Genomic DNA, 23,406 nt, shown 5'->3' on the forward strand with positions numbered 1-23,406 from the left:
TATTTGTAATTCTTAGATCCCCTGCAAGGGATAAACTATTAGTTCTAGAGAAAAATGAATAGGACCTGTTTTTTAGGAAATTTAATGCAGTTTAATTTTGTACTGGGAAACATTTTCACAAGAAGCTGTGGTTTTCGAGTTATTCAAGAGAGACATAAAAAAGCAACTTTTAAATGCCCTCTCCACCCCAACACTCACACCCCACAGACAGAGGTGTTTAGTATGTTGTTCATGACACTCCCCCTACCAATGTACAAAAGTTTGTGACTATATGAATTTTTCCCCTAATTTTCCTTCATTGACTGGATTAAAGTATACAATATTGTTTTGCAGAGTCGTTATTTAATAATGTAAAAGGCTAGTGCTACAGTGTCCATTTATTTCTCACTCTCAGTCACTGCACATACTATGCACACATTGTTTCATACTGTAACACTGCACACATTATCAGCTGACATCAGGGCCATAGCAATGATGTTTGGTTTCCATTTTGTGTGCCACAATTTCCCATTTGTTAGACTAAAAATCTGGGTCAGAATCCCTTTATTATGAGTGATATGAGATGATGTGCTAAAAAAGAAAACAATGTGCTAGTATTATACATTGCATAGCTTTGGCAGCAAGTTTATCCAGAAAAGATAAAAAGAAGGAAGAAACATAGTGAGAATGTGTTGTGTGAAATAACATGTTTTATTATTGTTGCTATTATTTATTTGCTTTACATTTTTTACCCGACCCCCTACTTTGTATTATATAAGTAATCCTTCACTGTATGGAATTTATTGCTGAACAGTTACTTTTTAACAGTTTTTTTTAATGAGTTAGTTTTACTAATCCCTTAAATTTCCTTGGGCAAATTGTTGCAAAATTTTATTCCTTCACATAAAAAGTTGTTTTGAGTTTTACGTTTATTCTTCATTGATAAATGTACATCCTGTCTAGATCTTGTTCCACTGTCATGGACAAAGCTATTTCCACAGTAATTACTACGGCTATTTTTTTATGTGCATAAAAGACTGGTTCACGGTGTGGGTTCCTGTTGTCGTGTCCTAGTGCATGAACCACGGGCAATGTATGAGTGGCCAAGTAAGTGGTCCTTACAGTCGGGATACCAGTTACTTTGGAATAAGGTGAGCATCTCGGACATATTCTGAGACATGGTCACCTTTGTGCTCAGACGGCAAAGACTACCAAATCCACCGGTTAGTCCCTCAACCATTAGGGGTAAAACTCAATGGGACCCTGGGCAAGTAAGGCTAGCAACCTGCTTCCCTGGTACTTTAAATATGATGCTGGCAACAATTAGAGCAAAATGCCTTGGACCTTTGGAGGTGACAGAGTCCCACCTCTAATTGACAAACCAGGGACTCCTAAGATACGACTTGGCAAACGGATGGTAACGAGATGGGGAGCTATTAATATCAATGGGGGCTACTCTGGGAAGAAGGTAGAGTTGCCAGAGGCTGCAAGTAAGATGGGGTTGGACGTTTTAGTGGTTAGTGACATTCGGGTAAGGGGTGAGAAAGAAGAGGAAGTGGGAGAATACAAGGTCTACTTGTCAGGAGTCAAAGCAGGAATAGCACAATGGGGTGTAGGGCCTTACATCAGGAAAGAAATGGAACCTAGCATAGTTGCAATAAGGCCTGTAAACAAACGACTGTTGTGGATAGATTTGACAGTGTCTAGCAAGAAAATTAGAATTGTGTCAGTATATTCGCATTGTGAAGGGACAGATCAAGATAAGATGGATAGTTTTTATGACGCACTCAGTGATGTAGTTGTTAGAGTAAAGGACAAGGACAGTGTTCTGCTCATGGGGGATTTTAATGCCAGGATTGGAAATCAAACAGAAGGGTATGAAAAGGTTATGGTTAAATTTTGGAGAGGGTATGGAGGCCAACAGGAATGGGAAACAACTCTTGAATTTCTGTGCCAGTATGGGCTTAGTAATCACAAACTCCTTTTTTAAACATAAGAACATTCACCGGTATACTTGGGAAGGCAGGGGAACCAGATCTGTCATTGACTATATAATAACAGATCAGGAATTCAGGAAGGCTGTGCGGGACATACGTGTTTTCAGGGGATTCTTTGATGACAGTGATCACTATTTAATCTGCAGTGAAATTGGTATTGTGAGGCCAAAAGTGCAGGAGGTCAGGTCCATATGTAGGAGGATAAGAGTGGAGAAACTTCAGGATAAGGAAATCAGGCACAAGTACATAACAGTGATCTCAGAAAGGTACCAGTTAGTTGAATGTAGTCAATTACAGTCATTGGAAAAGGAATGGACAAGGTATAGGGACACAGTACTAGAAGTGGCTAAAGAATGTCTTGGAACAGTAGTGTGTAAAGGTAGGATGAAGCAAACAGCTTGGTGGAATGACACACTCAAGGCAGCCTGTAAAAGGAAAAAGAAGGCGTATCAAAAATGGCTGCATACTAGAACTCAGGTAGACAGAGAAAGTTGTGTTGAAGACAGAAACAAAGCCAACTTGATGAAATCAATTCTTGTTTATCTAGTCAGCTTGCTTGGTAAGCCATTTCTATACTTAATATCTCATTCTGCATTAAAAAAAAAATCAATAGCCTGGCCGTAATTATGGCCAATACACCACAGAGAGGAAAAACTTTGATGTTTACGGAGTTTGGGAGTGAGTTTTTGAAGATTAATGGCATTGTTTTTTAAATGAATGACTCATAAGTTCCTTTATCTCTTGCACACTACATGTTACCTACATTCTTCACATGCACGTGTTATTTATTACTCATAATCTTTTTTTTTCGTATTTAAATGTATTTTTGTGATCGACTCATTTCTTATGAAAGTAATTTAATTTTCTATAGCGGTACACGATAACTACAACTTTCTCGGCAGACTTTTACAATTTAATTGGTGGTATTACCAGCTGCAGCAGCGAGTTGATATTCAATGCTATTTTTTTTACGTTATACTTACTGACTTGTTCCACATTCATGAGGAGCAAATCATTTTTGGGTCTATGGAACGAAAACTGAATCTAATATAATCTAATCCAATCTATACCCCTCTGGGGTAAATGTATTATAATCAAAACTAAATATAACGCCGATTCGAATTTTAGCTTTTAATTATTATTTTTCTTTGCATCTTCACTAAGAAATCTCCGTCTGGAGACCAGGACTGGGACTAATGTGATAAAAGGCTTACGATCATGAGGTAAACTGTTGCGATTTTTAAGCATATTTCAGCCGGTAGTAATACGTATAATTATATCAATGGTTTGCAGATACCATCAACGTCCTCATGTTGTTCATAAATGACTGTTCATATACCGTCAGGAAGCGAACACCATTACCTTCATCCAGTTCTCAAATCTCTAACCACGAATTCATTAAAGTTTTCAGATTACCGGTAGTCATACAGCGTGTCTCAATACTGCAAAATGCGATACGCGTTGTGTTTATCATGTTTATAATTGAATAAGCACAAGTGTGATTAGTTGCTGGTCCAGTTATAAACCTTATGTCTCAGCCGCGGTTCTGAAAATGTAAATTTTCGACAAAACAGCGTTGTGTTATTTTCCCATTAAGATTTCTAATAAAATTTTAGCCCTTGCAGATCCACGTAAATGACACGTGAAATATAGAATTTCATGTCTGTGTCCCTTCTCAAACTGAAGGATCTATTGCATGTCTGCCCCCACAATAATAAGTATCCGTATTTAGCTCTGGATTTGTATTTTGGAGTTTCAGTCGTATAAATTATTTTATTTCCAATACAAGGACCTTAAATCACTATATCTTTAAACTCATCTGCATAAACTGTGTTGTTTCCAACAAAAATAAATTAAAGTGATCAAATTCAGTCTGGCTGTTTATATTTTTCTGCTTCAAGTCAGAACGCTTTATTCTTTCAACATAGAAAAATTGTTTCACACTACGAGGCTGAAAGCGATTAGAAGACGTAACTCTCTGTATCGCCAGTATGTCTACAAAATTTTGTCTCCTGAGGCAGCAGATGGTTAAATCAATACAATGTTTGTACGCCTATATAGTTGTTAGCAGGTACTGGGATCGTGCATTTACTTTAGCTGAAAAAATTTCTTCACAGCTTTGAGCAATCGATTTATAATTTTACTTTTAATGAGAGGAAGAAATATTCTGTTATAACGTAATATATTGGTTTTCTTGTCGCTTCATGTTGGAGTCTTTCTTTTTGCCACGAAAATGGTTACAAACTTCCATTCTGGCACCCAACTACTCATGGCGTCGTATTTATTTATAATTGAAATTAAATACATAGGTTTTTTTGAAAGCTGTAAACTTCAATGATAACTAACTAAACTTAAAATTTAATTTATTTCGGATACGTAATAATACAATTTTAGTCTTATTTGCTTTTTTCCCGATGTAACAATTTTTTGTTTGGCAGTAACGTTGTTTGTACGTTGAATTTCGTTTTGTTCAATAAATACATTTTCATCTCTGAGCGAAGTGACATTGACAAAATTCCATATTTAATAAAGAAAATACAGGATGCCTCTGTTTATATATTTTTTCCGCTGTTGTATTCTCTCATTTTAACCATTGATAACGAACAGAATTTTCGGCGGGAAGCGTGCGCTATCTGTGTGAACGCTTTGGAACTAACTTCTTGCCAAGCCGTCATCGCGCCGGTGCGAGGTGAGCAGTAGGTATTTTGCCGGGGGTTTCACGTTATTGTGTGCGTTCGATACAGAACTGAGGCGCTTTAACTCAACGGAATAAATTTATACATTTTACTGAAAATTTTATTGGAATTGTTGGGATCATAAATGAGGTAGGATGAATTAAAACTTTATTGGCGTTTGTGGAAGCTTTGTAGTAGAACCATGGCGTCCGGTGGATCGAAGACTGGTGTAGCCTGATTATTTGACGAAGTAGTTAAATTTCAAGTGAAACTAGAATTATTTTAAGGTTTTTCTTGCACTTAATTAGTGATAGATATGAGGTATATAATTTTGGTGTTTTATATGTTCGCCCTTTATCGGTGGATTTAGTATCTGCTATAAATAGGGGCATTATTGCTTCAATATTCTTTGTAGAAATATTTGATTTGAAAATGGCGGGCACGGAATCTGAAGTGCTGTTTGTATTTACGTAACGAACAGTCATAGAATTTATGTATTAATGGGTGTGCGGATAAAAGTTCATCGCTGTGTATCATGAATGTGATTGGCAGTTTATGTTTTTGTGGTTCTTTTTGAGAGAGGGAGAGATTTCGCGCCATAATGGCGCTATATGAATTTTGTCCGCTAATGATAGACGGTACGTAAATTAGTCTTTCAGTAAGGCTTTTATTTATTACAGGGTCAAAATAGCCACGAGAAAAGTCAAGATGTCTGATAACGATTCTTCAGCCGCTGAAGATACTAAAAGGAAGAGAGGGCGGCCAGCGAAAGGAGGAGAAGTGAAGGTAGCGTCAGTAATCTGTTACACGCAGTGATGCCTGACCAGTTGACAAAATATTTGCTATGAATGCAGTATCGCCCCCCCCCCCCCATCGAATTTAAATGTCTAATTAAAAATAAATTTATATTTAATACACAAATTTCTGTAGCATATTGGTGCTCAAAAACAAAAGCTCAGGTTGTCTCACATGATGCTGCATAATTGTATTTGCAGAGGTAAAACGTGTGCTAAGATTTCTTCGGGAGTCACATGGAAATATTAGAGGGGTCCATGTCTTCTGTAATGTAATTGCGATGCTTTTGTATCCAGTAATTTTATATCTTCATTTGCTTACCCTAATTTTTTTCTTCTTTTGCAGTACATGTTGTCGGCAAATTGGCAGTTTAATCTTTGTCTTACATTTTCATTAATAAATTTGCAGAAATTTGTAATACGTTAAAAAGAAAAATTTCATCTCTTTCATAGAATATTTTGGCAAAACTGGATATAAAATTTGTCATAAGGTGTTTTAAGTGTGGTGGTGAACTGGTTGAATGGAAACAAAGTTTCTTTTTTCTTTTGTGAAAACTGGGAACGGAAGATTTATTAGAAGACCAGTTCCCAGTAGGCTTATGAGGTTTTAAAAACATTCCAAAACATAAGTTTTCATGCATTGTTTACCATTAAGTAAATTTGAAACTTATCACTGATTAACATAGTTAAATTTTATGGATGAAAAGTCCTGTGGTTGTCTGGAGATAAGTTTTACACCCAGTGATATGTCTCTTGATTTTTGTAGTTGTAATTTTTTAATTAATTTGCTATAGTTTTCTGATATTTGTTACTCATTGAAGCAGTTGCTCAATCTGGTACCATGTAGTTTTCCTGTATTCTCTACACTTGTAAACATTTACTGGAAATACTTTTGTTTTGCATGAACTTTTAAGGCTGGAAGATAGTATATTGTAGCAATATGATGGTTGTTGTGCACGCAGTTGGACCAAGTTAAAAAAAATGTATAGCAATGTATGTCTGGAAACTGGTGGTATTTACCTAGTTAATACTCCATTCTTTCTCAGTTTTTGAGGGTTTGAGAAAAAAGTGCAAAATCTAAATTTCTTTCATGTTGATAAAAAAGTGTGAAATTAGCTGCATTTTGGTAGGTTTTATTCACAAATGTCTTGAGCAGCAGTGATTACATGTAATGTAATAGGAAGAGACATTGGCTTCTTTAAACAAGAGTAATTTACACACCACATTTTAGAGCTCATAATCTTTCTGCATTGCTAATTAAGAACTTGGACTGTGACAATTTTCTTTTAAATATGTAGCTAACTGTACCCTAAGCATTGATAAACATTCGAAAGATTTTATGTTGAGGTGTCTCCTTTTGTATGACCTGGTTAAATATGCTTTTCCATGAAAAGTGTGGAAACTCGTATTTACGGTAAGGCTTGAATTGACTTGACTTAATATACTCATTTCATTGACATTTCTTCTCTACTGTATCTCCAAAGTGATCAAAATGCCCATAAATGTAACACTGCCCACAGTCCTAGGTAGAGTTCTTGTGATTAAGCTTTATTCTGCATCTTTTGGGAGCTTGATTTCTGTGCTAGTAGTAGACCAGTAGCAATACAAGCTTGAAGGAGGGAGGGGCAACAGTGATATCTTTGTATTTTCTCATGTTGAACCATATGATGTCCGTGCAGTAGCCGTCCATTGACATATACCACATTAGTAACCTTACGTTGGTCCAATGTAGTTCTGTTGGCATGCCTGTGATAGCTGTGCCATATAGGTTTGTTGTACTGTGCCATAATTTTGGGTTTTGCTACATAATACCCCTCTTCAGGTGCAGAATAATGTGTGTGCCCATAGGTTCAAAAACTGCATATGTTATCATATCATACATGTTTTTCAGTAAAGTTACGATGTTAGACATAATAAAACTGTAGACTGATTGACGTATTCATTCAGACATGTTTCGTAGAGTTTCACATCTGTTTGTGATGTTGCTACTTAAATCTGATTCAGGATGAAGTACTAATCTCTCAATTTTTTTGCAAATTCAAAGAAATCAACATTAGAATGCTGTTTTTTATGTGAATATTTTGTCAACACTGTTACAGTTAATTTTGCGATTGTTAAATTTAGTTCCACACATTTTCAAAATTTCATGTCCCATATGTTACTCATTAGATACAGAAAATTGTGAAATGTATTTTGCTTCATTTTAGGGATGTAGCCTTGTATGCAAGTGAAGTGATTAGTAGTTCAAACATGAAGAAAAATATAGAATTTTGGTATAGAGGAATGCAGAAGATTTGATTGGTAGCTCAAATAACAAATGAGGTGGTACTGAATTGAACTGGGGAAAGAGATATATGGCAAGAGTTGCCTAAAAGAAGTGATTGACTGGATGATAAGACACATCCTGAGTCGTCAAAGAATTGTCAGTTTGGCAATGGAATGTGGTGTAAAGAGGCATAATTGTGGAATTGGAACAAAGGTGTGAGTACAGTAAGCAGATTCAGATGAATGTAGGCTTCAATGTTATGCAGAGATGAAGGGGCCTGCACAGGATAGACTGGTGTGAAGAGCTGTATCTGGGCAAATAAAGTTATCAGCCTGAACACTCATTTGAATGTGGCTCTCCATGCTATTATGTCTTATGCAAGCCTGCTCATCTCTGCACAGTTCCTGCTGCAACCTACATGAATTTGAACCTGCTAACTGTAGTCAACCTTTGATCTGAATCCACAACTTTTAGACCCCACCCCCTGCCCTGCGCCAGCCCTCTTTGCTCAGTCACAAAATTGATCATTCATTGATGCCTCTGTGTTCTATAGCACCACATTTCAAAAGTTTTTAATCTCTTCATGTCGTAACTGTTGTTGCCCATGTTTCACTTCTGTACAAGGCTCCATGTGAGAAATATTTTCAGAGAATACTTCTTAATCGTTATTTTAGAAGTTAACAAATATCCCTTGCTGGGCAGTGCTATTCTTACTATTTCCAACCTGTATTCTATAGCTTGTTGTACTTAATCAGTATTTTGCTGACCATATAGCCAAATCATCTGCTTGTAGTGTTCAATTTCCTAGTCTAATTCTGTTTGCGTCAAATGATTTAAACTACATTACATTGCCCGTGTTTTACTTTCGTTGATATTCATCTTATACTCTCCTTCCAAGTCACTATCCATTCCATTCAACTTTTAGGAACAGAAAAGTTACAATGTTAGCAGAAAACACCAAAGTTTTTTTTTTTCATTTGTTCTCTGATTTCACGGTGGTTCCTTCAGTTTGCTCAGTGTTCATACTGAGTAAACAAGTTGTGAATAACCATTTGCTCTCTACCTTCAGGATTTTAATGTGTATTCTAGTCAACATTATGAAAAGCATTATCTAAATTTATTGAGGGTGTAAACATAATTTGCTTTTCTTTAACTCATTTTGTAAAAAAAGTTGTAGGGTCAGTATTGTCTCAGTATTTGGAACACAAATTGATTTCTCCTGACGTCAGCTTCAGCCAGTGTGCCATTATTCTGTAAATAATCTGAGAGTAGTTTGAGGCACAACTTATTAATAGTAGAACTGACGGAACATGTTATATACCTAGGACCACCAATGTGGTCATTTTGACTGCTATATGAAAATTATTATTTTTGTTCTCATTATTGTTTCAAATGTGTGTTTATAAAACTAAAATAAGATGAATTATACAAATTTTCTCAAATTTACTATTTTTTCCATTTATCATAAACAAGGAGTTTTTAGAAATGTTTTGTCTAATTAATAAACAGATTTTTATTTCAAATTATTTTAGTAAAGAAGCCAACATATTTATTGTGTAGTAATTATTGTGAAATTAATTACAGTAATTATTTTATGTAGTCATGAAATCTGTTTGCCAAACCACATACCATATCATATCTGTAAAATTCTGATTTTTTTTTTATTCATTTTATTTGCGCTCACTGATGTGAATTTTATATCTTTATTACTAGCAGGAACTACATACCATGTCATTAGTTATGGCCTGTGAACAAGAGCCACACAGTTGCTGTTTGCAGTTTTTGCAGATATAACTTGTCTTATTTCTAAACTTCATTTGACATTGTCTCATCATTTTATTTCCTTCCATAGTGTTTACAGATTCAGCTTCTGTTTCCACCAAGTTACTTTGAGTCCATGTACCCCATACGAAGCTCCTCTGCTAGCTTCAGGATATAATTTCGATGAGTGATCCTCATTCCTGTTACTTTCTTGAAAATGATCCATTAATTGATAGCAGCTGGGTCAAGAATATTATAAAATACATGAACTGACCCTCTAGGAGTACCAGCTCAAACGGTGTATTTTCTTGCTATTTGATTCACCACATCACCACCATATTTTGTATGGTTGTAGAAATATATTGTTTCTGGAAGAGTTTTTTTTTTAGACCAGTCTGAAGTTCAAATTCTGAATGCAAAGTGCTAAGCAGAAGCACATTCTTGTTTCATTTGCCTTGGTATACAGTAAGAATGCCACTGGAATGTTTGAAGAGATCTGAGTTGTAAACATTAGTCTTCATTGCCTTCACAGCATGCGGGCTTTCTCTTCTTGATTGTCTAATTGTTCCAACAATGCTAGTACCATTAGTTCTAAACTTCTCATCCAGTTTTGCTGTTCTAAAATGAAAAATTGCCCATAGTCACGTTTCCCCTGTTCTTTTGAAACGGCTCAATCAACTTCATTACTACAAATGAAAGAAGAGTGTGGCCATGTGATCTGTGGTTGTCTTTTCCTAAATAAGGGAACCCATTGCACAGAAACTTTGTCAACATAGACAAGATGCTAAAATTGTATACAAATTTATCTGGTTTGTTAGGCATTTTGCCTTGTTGTGCTTGGGAAAAGCTGTTTGTCAGCTGTCAGGTTTTCACTTGGAATAGGTCAGATGGCAATTTTCAATGAATTTGTTCCAAACTATTGATACTAAAGTGAATTTGCTTTCAGACGTTCTGGTCCTGTGTTTTTATAACATTGAAGTACAAAAATCTTAGAATTTCTCAAAAGCAATTTTTCCCCATAGTATCACTGAAGGTAGGTGGGCCCCACTTTTTTGACCACAGTTCATAAAGTTCAGTACTATTGATGTGACTTCTGAAATTTTCCCGGCGTATTTCTTCTTCTAATAATTTCCGGGTATGCAGCCGGATCCAGTCGACATTCTGCCACGATATTTCGGCCCAGAGACGTCCGGCCATCATCAGGTGAGTACACAAGAAAGATACACCCGTCTGCGGCAGCTGTCAAAATCGGCAGTAGCGGAGCACTGTATTTCATTGGGACATTCAATGGAATACAATGGAACAAAAATTTTAGCCCCGGTTTCCGGTTTTTGGGATTCTGTAATCAAGGAATCAGTGGAAATACATCTTGCCAATAATCTTATAAATTGACAACGGCTTTCAGCTGGATAAAAATTGGAATCCTGTTATTAAAATTATACAATCACAGCGGAATCGACAGTGTCATTCGATACTCAATGACTAGATGAACCTTTATTTTCACCACCGAGGGCAGCACGTACAACTCGGCTATGCTGCGCATGTCAACACCTGACGCATGCGCTGTAGGATGCCAGTACATTTCGCATGCGCGAGATTCAGCATAAATACCGCGACTGCACCTGGGCTCTTCAGTAGTTGTGTACTCACCTGATGATGGCCGGACGTCTCTGGGCCGAAATATCGTGGCAGAATGTCGACGGGATCCGGCTGCATACCTGGAAATTATTAGAAGATTCAGTACTATTGACTCCAAGAACACCACAAGTGTACAATAAAGCAATAAAACCCTCCAGTTTCTCCAAACCTACACTCCAGAATTCATTTCCTAGAACACTTTTGCCTCCATTTCCGTACAGTGTTTTATGTCTTTCAGTATTGATTCATCAATAAACAGACGCCATGCACGCACTACACTGGCATTAAAAACCTACCACTTTGAATATGGTGTAGGTCCTGGATTTCTCTCACGATGTTGATTTGCCAATCTGCCAGTTGTGTGTGGTCTTTCCTAACTCTGCTACAGACCACTCCATGATGCCATCAGTACCCAGCAACATATTACCGTATTTACTCAAATCTAAGCTGCACCCGAAAAATGACTCGAAATCAAGGGGGAAAAAAATTCCCGAATTTAAGCCGCTCCTGAAATTTGAGGTTCGAAATTCAAGGTGAGAGAAAAGTTTCAGACAGGCCCTCCAAATCGAAAAACAGTTGGTCCATTGTAACGTGAAACACAATTGTGGTTGAATGGATGAAGATACAGCTACAGTAGTTTGGTTTGAGTCGCAAGCTTAACAGTTAAGCTTTAACAGGTAGCCAGTGCTGTGTGTCAGGAGCTCCGTCCATATTTATATGGGTACCCTTCCTCTTTCGCATGCTTTGTCTGGTTTGAATCGATTTCTTATTTTGCTTTGATCTGATAAGTGCCATTCTCTTTGTTATAGGTGTTTGTCACTCTAAGCTGAAAATGCATTATTGTACTGTGTCATGCATTGTTTGTCACATTCTGATAATGTGTGTTTACGAGCTGTCGCCGCTCGCGGCAAGGCTTGCTTTTGTGCGTGCTACTGTGGCTTACAACAACAACACCAACAACAACAACAACAACAACAACAAAGAGGAATTGTCTCATAAGCGAAACAATGGCAAGAGTCTGCTATTTGTTGTTAGCCAAACTGCTGCTTTCTTTGATAATGATCAACAAGAACCAGATAATAGACTGCGTATGATGATGTTCTGAACGAGAGTTTAGTGAAAATTTTTCTGTTTGAAAATCTTTGCAGACGACTCTTTAGTACATTACATTCTGCCCAGAAATTAGGGTCATCTTAGATTTAAAAATCTAGTCAGTTGCCGTGGTTAGTTTCTGACTGTATCACTATTCAGCATAAGAATAATACGAATATAAACATGACATGATATGTATATCCTTCCGCGTTTGCTGTTCTAGTTTCATAGTTTATTAGGCAGACAGGATTTAAATGAAATAGCAGCAAACACGAAAGAATACATGGCATAATGTTTACATCCTTCTACCTTTTAATTTATTTACTGACGCAGAGGTTTTGGCGCCAGTATTCATCTTTGTGCCTGCAAAGCATACCTGTGTAGCGCGACATATATTTGACAGCAGAAGTTAGTTGTGGTGACACCTACCAACATTTTTCAGAACTTCCACTTACTTTGCACTCGATTCTAAGCCACAGGTGGTTTTTTGGATTACAAAAACCGGAAAAAAAAGTGCGGCTTGGATGTGACCAAATACGGTATGTGGTCCTGGGAGGCATGTTATGTCCATTCTGATATCTTCTTTTAAGTTATGTTTTCTGCTGCTGTACTGGAGCAATAGAAAACTTCAAATTAGAAGTGTGTGCTGAGAGTAATTGTTATCTAAATTGTCATCTAAATTTTATTTGAAAGTTGAATTTTGGCATGTAAATAACACAGTTCAAAATTGTTACCAACTTGGCTGAACAAGCACGTTTTCAGCATAGTCTGAATCGCCACTTCCAGAGTGATTGTTTGGTTGACAGCAATCTTTGTCTGCATCTTCTCTTAGGTCTTCTGCATCTAGGTCACATTCTGCTTTACTCATCATCTGGAATATCATGTAAGAGAGCCAAACAATTCTGCATCGGTAAGCGACTGAGATCTACAAGCCATTATTACTATGTTACTACGAGCTAACGAATGACAATATGACTGGAGATGCAGAGACAAACAATGGACATCAGTAAATTAAGAGTTCCATTATTGTGTGTATTATTACTGTTCAGAGACTGATTAATAGATTTAATCTCAACCAGAGAAACGAGTAATATTGTAAGACATTTTATTACAGTAACTAATACAGCAGTCAAAATGATTGCTCTCATGGTTCTAGGTATACTTATCATCCTAACCATTTTTGAAAAAAATATATGTAGTACAGGCGATTCTGCCCTTTAACCTGGAGTCACTGAAGTTCATTTCAATACAACAAAGTGCTGTTAAAAGTAATTTTGAAAATGTGTTGCGGTCATTTTGACTGCATTGGCAGTTCTAGTGTTAAACTAATGATTTGGTAATATTCACACACGTTGGCATATTTATTTGGAGGTGAAATGATAGTCTTCTTGGAGTCTGAGGGTATTTCACTTCTCTCATATCTTGCACACCAGTTGGGACAGTTTTGTATAGTAGCCATCTTATTCCCCCCTCCCCCCCCAAAAAAGTCTCTTAATTTTCCTGTAGGTGGTGTCCATGCCTCCTGTAGTTGTTTCTGCAGTTGTGGTCTGGGTTGTTACTGCTGAGCCATTTTGCATTTTCTCTCACTTGTTTTTCAGACCCGTGTGTTTCCTTTTGCCTGCTGCATTTTTATATTTTCTCATTTTGTCTGTTAAATTCAACCTCTCCCAAGCTATTAAGGAATTTTAAGTAGGGTGAAGTGGGGTAAGTGTAACCATGGGTTTAGTGTAACCACGGCTTATGGTGCCTTAAAGAAGCTGTATTTTTATCTCTGACCTATCACACGTTAATTTACTCCTTTCTTTGTTATATTTAACCATAAGTTGTCAAATCTGGCATAAATTGGTAATTAATTTTTGGACTTGAATTGACGTCTAAATTTTCACTCTGCGAGAGAGTGACATGCTCAGAATTTGGTGGTCTGTCATTTCTGCAGTTTTAAAGATAACTGCACATTTTTTTGGTTACAAACTAACTTTTGCATGATAATTTCAAATGAGAGTTTCGTTTTACTCTACTGATAAAGCTCTTGATATGCCAGGCATGGTTACACTTACCCCAACTTTTTCCCATGTGGGGCAAGTGTAACCAATCGGCTTGGGCAAGTGTAACCAGAGGGGGTTACACTTGCCCCAAACAAACTTACCAGAACATATTTATTTATTTAAGCCGTAACCTTGTTTTTGCCATCACATTAGATCAACTAAACTGGCCTTCCTGTACATATGGATACCAGAATACCTGATGTGCTGGATTTGTAGGTCTACAGAGTTTGTGTGATATATATTTTATTTTTTATTTAAGTCTATTATATTTTTAAATCACGTTTCCTTTTATAAAATATGACACAGAACTGTAAAGAATGCCACCATTTCAATTACAATACAGTATGTGAAGCATTGTTTGACTGACAACAATGTTGAGCATGATAATTCATCCTGCAGCCAAAGGATGTAGCAGTGTTTAAGAGTGTGAAATCTACTTGGGACCAAAAGTTAACTTGTCACCAGAGACATCATCAAGGGGAAAAATTAGCAAACGTGACTTTTCCAATCTCCTCACTGCTGTGTGGAATGAAACACCTCCTGAATTGTTGGGAAGTGGTTTTTAAAAAGCAGGAATATTCCCTTACAGTAGAGAAGTAATTGATAAAACTAAATATGATCTGGAGGCATATAAAAGATATGTAGCTCATACCAAATCTTTGGCAGAAACAAATCCATTGCCAGCTCACGATAATGCAGCAATAGACTGTGTGGAAGCTACATCTCTTAACAGAAAGTACTCAGATTTTTGGGAAGCTTCCAGCTGAACAACCTCCAGAATTTAGTAGGCCTACGTCTACTGAGCCCTGCAGTTCTCACAGTATCGGAGTTCTTTCTCAACCATTCCCGAGCTAACCAATGTTTCGTTATGTTCTGGAACTTATTATTGGAAACAGTCCGACAGTGTAGTCCCACTGGTAAAACAAAGAAAAAAGGATTGCATTAGGAGCTGATGTTATCACTTTTCAAGATGCCATCTATAAAGAAAAAGATTTTAAAGGAAACAAGAATAATAAGGAGAAATCAAAACAAAATAGCATTATTGGCATAAAAAAGGACTTGGTAATGAAAAGTAAATGTTCCAAACAAAGTGCTGTTACTTTATGCGAAATGGCATCTCAGAATGTTGTGGGGAAAAAAAATCCTTGATTGCTCATGTGGGTAACAAGAAAAAAGACTGGAAGTTGAATCAACAAGTGAAGAAAGTGAAACTGAAGGAGGCCTATCTTTAATAAGTAGTGATGAAGAAAATGGAACCATAACACTAGACGATCTCGGGAAAGAAATGAGGAGGAGGAGGAGGAGGACGAGAAGAAGAGGAGGAGGAGGAGGAGGCAAACTTTTTTGAAGCCAGTTGGAAACTGTTCTGGTAGCTTTTGCAACAAAATGTAAAAAAGTTCATTTTATTGGACAAGTTACCAAAATGAGTGATTTAGGAGATCCAGAAGTGATTTTCCTCAGATGCAAAAATAAGACAAAGCATGGTACCACATTCTACTGGCCTGATAGAAGAGATGAGATGGAAGTTCCATCCTCTGATGTCATTTCAGGGCTGCCTGAGCCTACTTTGGGTCACAAGGGAGACCTTACATTTGGTGTTACATTTGATTTATACAACATTCAGTGACTAAATAATAGTTAGGGCCTAGATGTGAATATAATAAGTTGAATTAGGGCAGTTTAGCATCAAACACAAATTGCTAACAACTTTAGTTCAATTACCATGAAAAATAATAAAGTGAACTTATAAAGTGAATTTTTCTTTTCTCTTGAGACTAGATATTTTATTTTTGTTAAATTGCCTACTAAAGAAAAAAAATTACTTTTGTAGAATTTAAACTAGTAAATTACTGGCCTAAAACAAAAATAAATCATCTATGATGCATTCTGTTTCAGTGTTTTATGGTTTAGGCCAACACTTATTTTTTAGTTTAGCTAACATTTTCTGTGTATTTCATAATACACACAGAGGCGTGTGCAAAAAAGTTCATATCTTGAGTAAAATTTAAAATATTTTAATAATTTAAAAATCCTCAAATTCAGTAAAAATTGGGTAATCAGGTCACTTACCCCAAGTCTCTTACAATTCTCTGTATGGGTACAACAATGCGGGGCTACACTTGCCCCGAACCATGGGGCAAGTGTAACCTCACAACACAAAATTTTGAAAACAATTATTTGACCATATATATATATATATATATATATATATATATATATATATATATAAAAACAAAGATGAGGTGACTTACCGAACAAAAGCGCTGGCAGGTCGATAGACACACAAACAAACACAAACACACACACAAAATTCAAGCTTTCGCAACAAACTGTTGCCTCATCAGGAAAGAGGGAAGGAGAGGGGAAGACGAAAGGAAGTGGGTCTTAAGGAAGAGGGTAAGGAGTCATTCCAATCCCGGGAGCGGAAAGACTTACCTTAGGGGGAAAAAAGGACAGGTATATATAATTTTTCCCACGTGGAATGTTTCCTTCTATTATATATATATATATATATATATATATATATATATATATATATATATTCAAAAACAAAATGTATATTGTTTAAAAGTCAGTAAGTCAAACAAACTCTAAGCAAGAGAAATTTCAAAATCATATCTTAAATAACAAGTTGGCAATTTGGTGTCAAAGTTTAACTATGCCAAAACGTGGTTACACTTACCCCACTTCACCCTAGGACTTTTTGCCTGTTTATCTGCTGCCTTCATTATTCCATCTCTCAAAGCAACAACAGGAACATGGTTCTCATTTAGTCACTATTGATTGCAGATCTTTTTTGATGATATAACTGAAGTAATATCCCTTATTATAACTTTGTGTATCTTTAACATGAGTGTCTAGCTACTTTTAGGAACAGTAGAATGTAAATTTTGCAGTGTTGTTCTGAAAATGTAAATGCTTCATAAACCACACACATCAGTAATGTATCTCTTTACAATACTAGTATATCAAATCTCTGAAGATGAATACTTAATGTTCCAACATGTACGATGTTGTCACCAATCAACTTCTAACTTGGTACATGGCACTTACTATTTCTCAAATTTATTGTCCTTGGTGTGCTTTTTGTTGAATGTAACTCTTCTGGCATTCTTGATCCTTCCACCACTTTGTTGCCTTTGTCCACTAAAGTCTCCTTTGATGAAGCACAAACAGAATTTTACATGTAAAAACTGGTTCAACAAACTGAAAAATGCACTCTTGTTGTGTACATGTTGCCAGTGTTTGTGCAGTAATCTCTGTACATTCGCAGTTATTCATTCAAGCCTATTTTGGTGCAACATTGAGGAAGAAGACCTACTGTATTGCAAGATATGCAGAGATATTTAGAATTTTATATTCAAATTGTATGTCACAGTTGGAGTTTCATATTGTTTGGGATATTGAGAACACACAACTCTGGGCATGATTGTTAAATGCTGTTGAATTTGTACAGGTATAACATGGAAAACAGTTACCTAACAATAGGTGATTCAGGTGTGATTTCCTTACTTTTTTTGTTTGTAAACAGGGCATTTTTGTGATTGAGTCTGAAACATGGATTACATAAGGATGATTCTAAGGGACTGTGTTCAGTTTGATATTAATAAATGTGGCACATAGTGAAACTTTTGTTTTCTAGAAAAAAAAAATGTATATCAGACTTAATTTTATTTTCATTTGCTGCAATGTTCAGACTTCAGAAGCATATGTTTTGAACTAAAGTTCCTCAGGACTTGCTTTCTGCTCCTCTAGCCTTCAGAAAACTTGGTGTACTTTTATTACTGTCAAAAACTGCTGCTAATTGAGGCGCACAAAACAGGTAGGCATGCACTATAGCTGGTGAGAAGTGTCACTGGGCAAAAACAGCAATCTTTCCCATTGTGTGTGGGAAGTCATGCACTTAAGCATGTATTTGCTATTTCCAATGGAAGCTTCACATGTCAGGTGTGTGTTCTTCGAACTGTTGAGTGTAGTGCAGAATAGAACGGGGAGAAAACTTAGTTTACACAGTGGAAGTACTTCCCCTACTTAAAATTTTCTGAATGTGTTTGAAGAGGGTATATCATGAAAAATGCAGAGTAGTTTCACACAACGGACACGATACCTGCAGCATGTGTGAATTTTATTTTCCTTGCATTATTTGTTTGGATATGAAATTAAAGATGATCACATAGGCTCATGTTTTGGTAAAGCTAGTTGTGGGCTGGTTCATTGGTAGAATACTGGGAAAATGTAATCAGTCTGTAAAGGAGATAGCTTGCACAACATTCATTTGACCATCATTGAGTATTGCTAAAGTGCAAGAGATGGAAACCCATGTAGTCTGTATGAAAACCTTAAAATAGATGTGGGATAAGTTTGCTATTGGTAAGTATTTATGAGCCTCTGAAAGATGTTTTACTGAAAGTTACTGCTTTGTAATTTCTGAAAGTTACATACATATTCGTCAAATTTTTTGACCACTGGGTAATTGTTTTAAGTGCTATGTGGATACTTGTTTCGATAGTACCCATTTCTATGTAAATATTACCAGCTCTGCTGTGTGATCATGAATGCTAATAAAATATGTGAATAGAATCAAAATCCTCAGCTTGGTTGATGTACTTTGTTGTTGGCACATCAACATAGACCGGATTTCTGTTTCAGGTTTGTCACTGCCAAGCTTTAGTCAGATGCAGATAAAATGCTGTAATAAGATTGGATCAGTAGTACGGTCACCTTAATGAAGGCCACTTAACAGAAATAACTGCAAAATTGGGATGTCTTGAATGGTGACAGTGTCAAAAGTCCAAAAAACTAGTTAAAACTAAACAGCCAGAGACACATCATGTATATTTATCAAGTAGAACTTGAGTGTTGTGAATCACAGTGACAGAAAAAGTTGTCATATTAGGAAATGTGATAGTGATTGTCTGATGTTATCAGAACTTCCATCAAATATACTATGAAAAAGCTGTAAATCCTTCTGTATTGCTTGGATTGGAATTGCCTTTGCTGAAAAGACTTTCATGCTTTGATAGGAGTGTGCAAATGACAATCAAATCTTCCCATTTAACATTTCACTTGTTTTCCACTAATGAGTTTAGACAAATCCAACCTTACTTTTTACACACTGTTAACTCTCTCAAAACTTAAGAATTAAGTCATTCTCACATGATTGACCCTACAAAATAATTTTCAGGGCTTTTTGGAACCTGATGCAACTTAATGGACATTAGCTACTTACTATATAAAACCAGAATTGGTGTTGAATATCTTTTTGCTAAAAGTTTGGTTACAAAGTTTATGTGCAAGGAGCTGACAAGTGAATGTCAGCAGATCACAAAATTGGTTGAGAGTAGTGTTCATCCCACTTCACACGTGATGAAATTATTTACCTGGACAGTGTTTCCTAGTGGCTGGTGAAGACCAGGACCTACTTCTGCAAGGCTACACCTTCCATGTCTGGTTTGAGATGTACTGGTACCTGTCTCAATTATTCTTCGTCTGTCGAGTTATTAAATATCGATGGCATTGTCAGAATGGCAGTATATTTACGAAGAATGTTAGTGGCGAAACCTGTAGTGTGGTCGGTTAAAACAGTTTACTAGCTGTCTGCAGTGTTTCCATCATTTAATAATTTTATTCACTTAAATAGCACCATCACTGGTTTTAGACAGAGGTGTTCATTGTCAGGCAGCCGTTAACATTGACACACATTTACTCTTGTTCACATTACTATTCACTTTCTATTCCTTTTGTGAAAATTCCTGGAATGGTGGTGCCCTACAACAAAAACATGTGAGAAATAGCCTTTTTAACTGTAATTGTACCTACTAATGATTGAAAACAATATATGTAGATGCAGAAAAGTGTTTACATTATTTTCATTTGTTGTTAAGTAAAGCTACAGTTAAATAGGCTGTTCCTCACATTTTGGTTGTAGGGCACACCACAAAGGGAATAAAAATTGAAAAGCAATAGAAACAATAAAGATGTACCTTAATGTGATCAGCCATCTGGTAGTGAACATTTTGGTTGAAAACAGATGAGTGCTATTTAGGTGAATAAATGGCATTATTGAAAATGGGTGGTTGCTGTTTCCTTCTCTAAGAATTGATCTGCTTAATAAAATATTGCAAGAATTAAATGGGAAAATATTTTTAATATTACAAAATACTGTTTTAATGGTTTTATCTAGTTTTCAACATAGAATTTGTAGACATAATGGAAAATTTACCGAGGCTCGGGTCTTCAGATGAGGAAGGAATACTACACTGAATGTTCATTCCACCCACTAAATGTTCTGGGGCATGTTAAGAGCTAGCTCCATTCTGACATATTCTAGCATTGCCAACATTTTTCAGTAAAATAATATGCCTACCAATTGAAAGTGAACAGAAGTTTAAAAGTTATGCAAACAGCGTATATATTCAGAATGAGATTTTCACTCTGCAATGGAGTGTGCACTGATATGAAACTTCCTAGCAGGTTAAAACTGTGCGCCGGACCGAGACTGGAACTTGAGAACTTTGCCTTTCGCGGGCAAGTGCTCTACCATCTGAGCTACCCAAGCACGACTCATGACCCATCCTCACAGCCTCAATTCTACCACGGCACCCTGGGTTTGATTCCTGGCGGGGTCAGGGATTTTCATTTGCCTCGATGACTCTGTGTTTCTGTAGTCCTCATCATTTTATCATCATTCATGCAAGTGGCGAGATTGGACTGAGCAAAGGTTGGGAATTTGCACGGGTGCTGATAACCTCGCAGTTAAGTGCCCCACAATCCGTTCATCATCAATTATACCAGTACCTCGTTTCCTACCTTCCAAGCTTCACAGAAGCTCTTCTGTGAAATTTGTAAGGTAGGACGAGGTACTGGTAGAATTGAGGCTGTGAGGACGAGTCATGCTTGGGTAGCTCAGATGCAAGAGCACTTGCCCCCGAAAGGCAAAGGTCCTGAGTTAGTTTCGGTCCGGCACACAGTTTTAATCTGCCAGGAAGTTTCATATCAGCGTATATATTATTTGTAACTTCTACTGAACACAGTGGCTGTCATGTTAAAGTAAATTGGAGGCCATAACCATTGGGAGGCTGAAGTACATTTGCAGATAAGTGCAGCTAACAACAAAGTCAGTTGTGCTCACTGGCCGGCCTTGAGATCCAGATGATAAAAACACCAGTAGGTCAGTCATATAAATTTTGTGGTGATGACTATTGAGAGTTAACACTGGAAACTGAACTCATTGAAGCCTTTCTGCTCTCATTGAATCATGGCGACATACAAAGCTGATAAGTTTTGAGTGGAACACAGTATAGGGACGTGGTGAATGAGGCAGTGCAGTTATTAAGGCGGTGACTTCATATTTGGGAGGATTGTGTTTAATCTGTCAGGCCATCCTGATAAGGTTTTTACTAAACCATTTCAGGCAAATGCCAGGACAGTTCTATAGCAAGGCTTCAGCCAACCACCTGTCATGTTCTAATACTGTTAATAGTATGTATGTGTATTATGAGGTATACATTTCCATTTTATTAAGATGAAAAACCCTAAGGCATTACGAGATAAAAAATTTGACTGTCAGCTACCTTTCTTCTGTGATAGACAGGTGCAACATACAATCTGAATCGGACTGTCATTACCCCTCTAACATAAATGTGAATATGAATTGAAATTTGTCCCAGGGGTCATAACTGTTGATTTGGTGCGTAAAGGACTAAAAAATTATATTGCCTAACAACGTATAATGACAGGGGGGGGGGGGGGAATCCAACACCAAAAAATAATTATCGAGTAATGAAATTTTGGGAATAAATTTGTCTAGGTAACATATTTGATTGAAATTGCAAGATCACAGGTTAATGTAATGTGAGAAGTCATTGTAGATGTAAAATGCTGATAGACTTATAACCAATGTGTCTGCCAGAATGTTGAATGCAAGCATGTAAATATACATGTATTATGTTGTACAGGTGCCAGGTATCAGTTTGTGGGATGGAGTTCCATACCGTTTGCACTAGGCTGGTCAATACAAAGAGTTAATGCTGTTTGTGGATGATGCTGGACTTGTGAGATAACTGGCACCTCCTGGTCAACACATGGCCATGGCTGGCACTGAGGCAGAACCAGCTTTCATCAGAAAACACAATAGACCTCCACCCTGTCCTCCTGTGAACTCAATTGCTTGACACCACTGAAGTCACAAATAGTGGTGGTTTGGAGTCAGTGGAATGCACACTTACAGGGTGTCTGGTTTGGAGCTGGCTATGAGGTAGCATATCTGTAACTGTTCATTGTCACTGTATCACAAACTGTTGCTCAGATGCTGCTGCATTTGCAGTATGATCCAACAGTCATATGCCAAACAAAATGGTCTTACTCTCGGTAGTGCCATGTAACCATCTGGAGCCCTGTCTTGTTGTGACTGTGTATTCTTGTGACCAGCAGTAGTGTACAGTGGCTACATTCCTGCCAAGTATTTCTACAATATCATAGCCCTATTACATGACCTCATTCAACCTCAGTGAGGTGTTGATATTGGTATCTTTGTTGCCCTAAAGGTATTCTTGACTAACATCAACTCACCATGTCCAATCACAAAAGTAACTGACACTCATGACCATTAAAGCTTGTATTTAAAGCAAATGTGATTTGTACCCTCCTAGTGGTACTACTAGTGGCACTCTTATGCAACTGCCACAAAATTTGTATTAGACATCTTTCAGACATAGAAATAAAAAGTGAGAGAATTGTGTCTTGAGATGCGTACCTAAGTTTTTTTTTAGGTTGTAGGTAATCAATGACAAGTATAGCAAATTCTGCATGTCCAGCCTCTTCATTTGTGGAAGCTTATTCTTCCTGTAAAGGTACTTGATAGGCAGTCTGAGGTTTCCTGGTGTACTTGTAAGACGTAGAATTCTGGTCTCCCTGGGTCCCGTAAGATCTCCACAGTATTTTGGCAGCTAGTCTAGTTGCCATTGAAAAGCGGTTCTTAATGACTGCTGCTCCGCTTAATGTTGTGTATACTTTGGCTGTTACCACCTCCACCTCAAGATTGTCAGCATTCTTTCCCAGTTCTTGGGAGTGGGTTGACACTGTCATGTGAGTACAACAGGCTAACAGTGCATCAAGAATTGACATATGAACCTATGTGATCAACTTATCAGAGAGAGA

The 23,406-nt window shown here is 36.9% G+C and overlaps 1 protein-coding gene across 2 annotated transcripts in view; it reads left to right on the plus strand.

Annotated features, from left to right (window-relative positions):
- Nucleotides 1-4,617: 4,617 nt before the first annotated feature.
- LOC126469695 (high mobility group protein HMG-I/HMG-Y-like) overlaps nucleotides 4,618-23,406 on the plus strand; it is a 36,805-nt gene continuing 18,016 nt past the window's right edge. Inside the window, exons 1-2 of one of the 2 annotated variants that reach the window (XM_050096865.1) lie at nucleotides 4,618-4,665; nucleotides 5,332-5,437. In XM_050096865.1, the coding sequence (XP_049952822.1) occupies nucleotides 5,360-5,437 (78 nt within the window). In that variant the 5' untranslated portion in view covers nucleotides 4,618-4,665; nucleotides 5,332-5,359. Of the gene's footprint in view, nucleotides 4,802-5,331; nucleotides 5,438-23,406 lie in introns of both variants that reach the window. The other variant, XM_050096864.1, reaches the window with a different exon arrangement.

Source organism: Schistocerca serialis, chromosome 3 (assembly GCF_023864345.2).
Source record: "Schistocerca serialis cubense isolate TAMUIC-IGC-003099 chromosome 3, iqSchSeri2.2, whole genome shotgun sequence".
Lineage (NCBI taxonomy): Eukaryota > Metazoa > Arthropoda > Insecta > Orthoptera > Acrididae > Schistocerca > Schistocerca serialis.